Source organism: Bombina bombina, chromosome 7 (assembly GCF_027579735.1).
Source record: "Bombina bombina isolate aBomBom1 chromosome 7, aBomBom1.pri, whole genome shotgun sequence".
Taxonomy (NCBI): Eukaryota; Metazoa; Chordata; class Amphibia; order Anura; family Bombinatoridae; genus Bombina; species Bombina bombina.
In genome coordinates, this window is record NC_069505.1 from 520,024,610 (window position 1) to 520,030,937 (window position 6,328).

Sequence of the window (6,328 nt, forward strand, 5' to 3'; positions counted from 1 at the left end):
TAGCGCCCACTCCCCAATCCAAATGTACCCTGGCAACAGGTAGGCGGAACACAGTGCCCCCTGCTACCCTCACAGCCACAGTGTCTCCAGTGTGTTGTTTCTCAGGCACCAAGTTCTCTTGAAGCAAGGTCATGGTAGCACCAGTATCCCGTAGACAACTGACCTCCTTCCCATTCACTTTAACCCGTTGCCGGTTATTCCGGTGGGCAGCTTGCACGGGGTCTGCTTCATGTAGGCTGCCCCAGCATTCTGGCGCCTCTACGTAGCGGGCCACAGGCTGAGGATTATGTGGGATTCCGCCAGCGGGTCTTCTCCAGGACTGTGCTTGATTCGCTGCATTTAGGGGACACTCTGGTCTTTTGTGCCCTAGTTGCTTACATCCAAAGCACCGAATAGGTTGTGAGTAGCCCGCGAATTGAACCGGGCTCTCTGAGGGTAGTTCGTGGCCGGAGGCCGTGTGGTATAGCGGTGCGCTGGGGGTTGGTAACTGGCAGCTGCTGGGGTGACTGGGGGTCTGTACTCCACTCTAGCAGTGGGCAATCGTATACTGCTCCCCCTGCCCCTCGTACTGCCACGGATCCGCCAGTGGGTGCTGTATCCGGCACCAAATGGGGAGCTATCAGGGTTAAAGTAGCTCCCGAATCCCGAAGTCCCTGGACCGACATCACCTCATGCAGAATTCCCAGGGGTTCCTCGGCTTGGGTGCTCAACACCTCATGAGCGGCTGGCTCCATTTGGTAATGGTGAGCAGCCGCCCTTGGGGCCAGGTTCTGTCTGACCTGGTTTCCAAGCTTGTCTGCTCCGATTTTGGGTGCACTCACGTGCCATATGTCCCCACTGCTTGCAGGTGTGGCATTGTATATTAGCCCGTCCGTTGTTAGGCTGTAGTCCATGGTGCCTCCTGGCATCAAAATGCTGGTCTGCTAATCTGGCTGCTTCGGTTAAGGTGAGGGGTTTTCGATCTCTCACCCATTCTTGGGCTTCTGGGGACAAGCCGTTAAAGAATTGCTCCAACAGCATCAGTTGTCGCAATTCTTCCATGGTGGTAGCTTGGCTGGCCTGTATCCACCCCTGAGATGCTTGATCCAGCTTGTGGGCCCACTCTGCATGGGAATCTCTTTCTGGCTTGCGCAGGCCTCTAAACTTGCGCCGGTATGCCTCTGAGGTAATGGCATATCTTTCCAAGATCGCTCTCTTCACTTTAGCGTAATCCTTGCTGTCCTCCCTGGGTACAGCGCGATACGCTTCCGCTGCCCTACCGGCTAGCTTGCCTGCTAGCACCGGCACCCATACGGACTGCTCCAAATCATGTAACTCGCACAGTCTCTCAAAATCCTGTAAATACCCATCAATCTCATCCTTCTCCTCACAAAACATTTTAAATGCATGGTATGGGATTTTGGGTCTTACTGGGTTGCTGAGTGCGTCCAAAATGGATTCTGCTCGGGAGGATGCATTCCGCGGACTGTGTGCCATCACGTACTCCTGCACATCTGCCATTACCACGGATAGCATATCCCGTGGTACAGGTTGGGGTAAAAATTCCAGCCTGGTCCTCATTTCCCTCTGGTATAGGGTCTCCTCCATGGCTGCTGGAGGCGTAGCGCTGCGAGCTCTGTCTCCCTCCATCAGCTCAGCAATTAATATAGCCTTGGGTTTGCTGCTGCCTATCTTTCCCCTGGCTTCTAGCAGTTCCTTTTTACGTTTGTCTCTTTAGCTTAGAATAATCCATCTCCATTCACTTCGGTCCCTGTACTCCTTCCATCTTAGTCAGTATTGTAGTAATCCCCCTCTTCCTGAGGTTACTGGCTTGTGTAGTTGCTCTTCTGGGCGATAAGGTTCATTCCGTCGCTTGCCACCAATTGTAACGGTACCAACCGGATACCAAGGGTTAACACCAGGGAACAATGTCCTGCATAGGGAATCAGCAATTCACAACCCAGCCAGTTTTCAGGTTTTAAACAGAATAACACTTTATTTGAAGGCAGCATACAGATTTATACAGGTTTTTGACCCCCCCCCCCCCCAGATGGGGGTTGAAAGAATGTTGTACATTAGATAAAAGGGAGAAGCGCCCTTGACATGATACAATAGGATTATATTACTTAAACACTTCAACCACAGGACACTCTTGGACTCTCCTTATCACTTAGGCGTTTCTCTAGGGGGGGTGATCAAACAATAGAATGCTAAGCATTAATTAGATTGTAGCTGGAGCCAGCCACTTGTGGTTAGAAAATAAAGTTAACACTTTCAGTCCTGACCGAAGGGTCTGTCACAGACAACCTTTCTTACGTTATAGTCCAGAAGTGGCTAGGTTTGCCACAATATGCATACATCAAATGGCTTAAATGTCCCTTTAAAGGGACAGTAAACATTGAGATTTTGTATAAAATGTTTAGTTATGCATAAGGAAACCACTTTGCAATATAATTTAATTATTTATTTTGCCCCCTTTTTCATGTAATTTAATTTTGAAAATTGAGCAATTTCTAATTCTCAGAACTTTAAATGCACCTTGCTTACTTTTAAAGGATAACCCTGCTACATATGTTCCTAATTAGCTTTATTAGATGACAGCTGCAAAATAATGTACTTTATGTCAGACTAAAGCCCAAATCGACTGCTCAAAATAAGGCAAATGGCGAGGGGAGTTTTGCTACTGAAAATTAATTGAAGTGAAAATGAAATTTTTTAGACTTGGCTGATATGCTATTTTATATTCTCCTGTAGTTCTTATACATATTTTATCTAATACTTTAGACAGTTTGTCTCTTACGGATCAGTGAGCCCTGCTGAGCTAAAGGGCTTATAGCATTCCTCACTCAGCTGCGAGAAGCTTTGCACACGCCCTAAAGTACGCTGTGTCCAGTACACTAAGCTAATAACGCAAAACCAGTTTTACACAGAAGCCAAAAAGAAAAATATTAATATGTATTTATTTAAAGGGACAATCTTGTCAAAATTTAAATGCACAAAGATGAGTTACATCTTTAAATAGAAACATATTTCCAATATACATGTACTAGTAAAAATACTTCACGTAAAAGTTATATGTAACATTTTTCTCTGCACATGCATGTGAAGCATAGCTAGATAATCTCAGTGTACCAGCATTTTAAATACTGCAGCTGCTCAGAGCACCAGTGGGACTTGTATCATATCAGCAATTAATAAACTGAGTCATTACCAGATTGTACAAGCACCTTAGGTTTTCTGAGCAAGTGCTGTGTTTAAAATGCTGGTGCACGGTGCATACTTAAATACACTTTTGAAACAGCTATAGATTTTATTAGAAGCATTTTTGATAATACATCTATATTACAAATATGCTTCTATTCAAACCTGAAATGCATCCGTGTGCAATTTTAATTTGGCTGGAATAACCCTTTGATCATATTGTAAATGAAAGCATACGCAGACTATATATTTATATTGCATTTGTTTTTTTCTCAGTGTCCCTATTAGAGTTACCATGTTTTTAATGTGTGTGTTTTTTAAAGTTTTTATTAATGTGACAAATAACAAAGTTAAACTCTTTGCCTTCCATTCCTTCACTAACGGAATGAACAAATATACCATTCATTCGTTTCTCTTCTAATAGAAACACATTACAAATGAATGGATATTTGTTCCACATTGAACGAATGTTGGCAAAATATTTCAACTTTGTTATTCATTTTCTAAAAAAAATGACGTATTTGTATAAGTCTATTTTCTTGCATGGTTTAAGCTCTGTTGGATTTCAACAATAGTAGCTGGCATTGTGAATTCATTCTATAGCATCAAAGGGACACGTTATCAAAATGCACTCAATCCTTTTTCTAAACACCCTTTCTGAGGCACCAGCTACTTCTTAGGGGGCGATTTATCAAGCTGAGGTAGACAGGGAGGGGCACACATACGCGCTCCTAGGTGGCGAAAGGTTAGGAAAGCAGTGGTCTTAAGACCGCTGCTTTTTAAATACGGACTGCAGGTTCTCTTTTTTTTTTTTTTTTTTTTAAATCTTTTTTTGGTGGTTCTGTTGGGGTGATTGTGGTGGTGGTGGGTCGTGTGGTGGGTTGTGGTGGTGAGAACCTACAGTCATAGGGGGTCGAAAGGCTTGCGAAGCCTTTGATAAATCGACCCCTTAGCATATGTAAGAGTTCACAGTGTATATGAGTTTGTGATTGGCTGAAGGCTGTCACATGATACAGGGGAAATGGGGAAAAAAACTTGAAAATGGGAAATCTACTGCTCATTTAAAATTCATGTATTGCATTGTCTTTTTATTATACACTTTGTTGTTTATGCAATTTTAAGTATTTAATGGTCCTTTTAGGAATATGTTTAAAGGGACACTCAAGTAAAAATAAACTTTTAGGATTCAGATAGAGCAGCAGTTTTAAGACACTTTCCAATTTACTTCCCTTATCAAATTGTGCACAGTCTTTTTATATTCACATTTTCTGGGGAACAAGATCCTACTGAGCATGTGCAAGAGCTCACAGGGTATACGTCTACTAGTCTGTGATTGGCTAAAGTTTGTCACATGATACAGGGGACCGGAAAATGGGAGAAAAAATGCATTTGTCAGAAAAAAAATCTACTGCTTATTTGAAATTCAGAGTAAGCGTTATTGCATTGTCTTTTTATAATGCACTTGTTAATTATACAATTCTACAGTATTGAGTGGTCCTTTAACTAAGTTTCCCTCTATCTTTCCTCAGGATGAATTTGACAAACTTCGACACTTTTGTTACCCACGAACAGACGTCCTCCTTCTCTGCTTCAGCGTGGTAAGCCCCACATCCTTCCAGAATGTCTCTGAGAAGTGGATACTGGAAATTCAGCGACATTGTCCAAATGTCCCCCTTATTCTGGTCGGGACCCAGTGTGATCTCAGAGAGGATGTCAAAGTTCTGATTGAGCTAGCCAGATGTCGGGAGAAACCTGTGCCCTACTCTGCTGGCCAAACGTTGGCTGAAAAGATTGGAGCTGTTTCTTACATGGAGTGTTCAGCTCTAACGCAGAAAAACCTGAAAGAGGTCTTTGATATGGCAATTATCTCAGGATTACGGTACTCTGACTTGCGTGGTCAGAGAGAACGCAAGATGGCGGTCACCGCCAGCAAGATGAGAACTCTATCCAAGGCTTGGTGGAAAAAGTATGTGTGCGTGTGAGAGCCCATGCTGAGATGGACAATTCCTTTGGCCAAACAGCTTGCAACACATACAGGATACCGTTTGGGCTTCTTTGCCTGTTGGACTGCATATTATGTTAGACTTTGTGGTCTGTTTAATGCCAAAAAAGATGGATATGATTTGACCAATCAAAATTTAGCATGCTGATCAAAGACCCTTCCATTGGTTGATTTATGACAATTGCTCATTGGCTGATACACCAAATAATTATTAGAATTAGTTTGAAATGCTTTATTTTTGCACCTGTATATACACTGGACATTGACCTGACTCTACAATATAGGAGTTACGATTATTTCTGTGATCATTCGCCAAGCTGAGGTGGACAGAAATGAATTTATAGCTTCTGTTTTTAAGGAGCGTGAACTGTAATACAGAGTGTGAGGGCATATTCTGTCAAACTGTCTATACCACCATATATCTTATGGTATCTACTAGTCTGCGTGTGGTATTTCATTGTGTGTTCTCTCGCCCCCACCCCGTGTTCACTTTTCTTTATTTTGCTCTGGTTCCTTTACATCATTTTTTTGTTATTCCCTCTGTTCCATCTTCCTGTCTTCTGTATAGCCCCCCCTGTATTCTCTGACATGTCTCATTAAATAATATCTGCTTCATAAGCAGAAGACTGGGACACAAACTCTTTGTTATTTTGTTCTGAAAATAAAACGAGTTTACAAAATATACAATGTGTCTGTATGTGTTTATATTTACTAAAAAAAAAAAAAAAAGAATTGTACTTGATAATTTATTGTTATAGGGGTTTTAGACAAGAGGGAGCTATTTAGTATTTCCCTCCCCTTGCAGGGTGACACAAATGGGTGGGACATGCAGTCGGGTCCTGCTACCTGCAGAGTCACACATTGACACAGACAGGGGGCAGCTATGGGACGTATAATCTGTACCCTCCCCTATGGGGGGGAGCTATAAGACATTCAGTCTGTCTTTCCCCCTGCAGGGTGACACAGACAAGAGGGAGCTATGAGATATTGTGTTCGTCCCTCCTCCTGCAGGGTGACACAGACAAGAGGGAGCTATGAGATATTGTGTTAGTCCCTCCACCTGCAGGGTGACACAGACAAGAGGGAGCTATGAGATATTGTGTTAGTCCCTCCACCTGCAGGGTGACACAGTGCCACAGACAGGAG

At 43.1% G+C, this 6,328-nt stretch overlaps 1 protein-coding gene across 1 annotated transcript in view; it reads left to right on the forward strand.

The window, feature by feature from the left end:
- The window catches only part of LOC128666958 (rho-related GTP-binding protein RhoU), an 11,427-nt gene extending 5,558 nt beyond the window's left edge, over window positions 1-5,869 (forward strand). Inside the window, exon 3 of the mRNA XM_053721787.1 lies at window positions 4,710-5,869. Within this exon, the coding sequence (XP_053577762.1) occupies window positions 4,710-5,162 (453 nt within the window). The 3' untranslated portion in view covers window positions 5,163-5,869. The remainder of the gene's footprint in view (window positions 1-4,709) is intronic.
- Window positions 5,870-6,328: the final 459 nt, after the last annotated feature.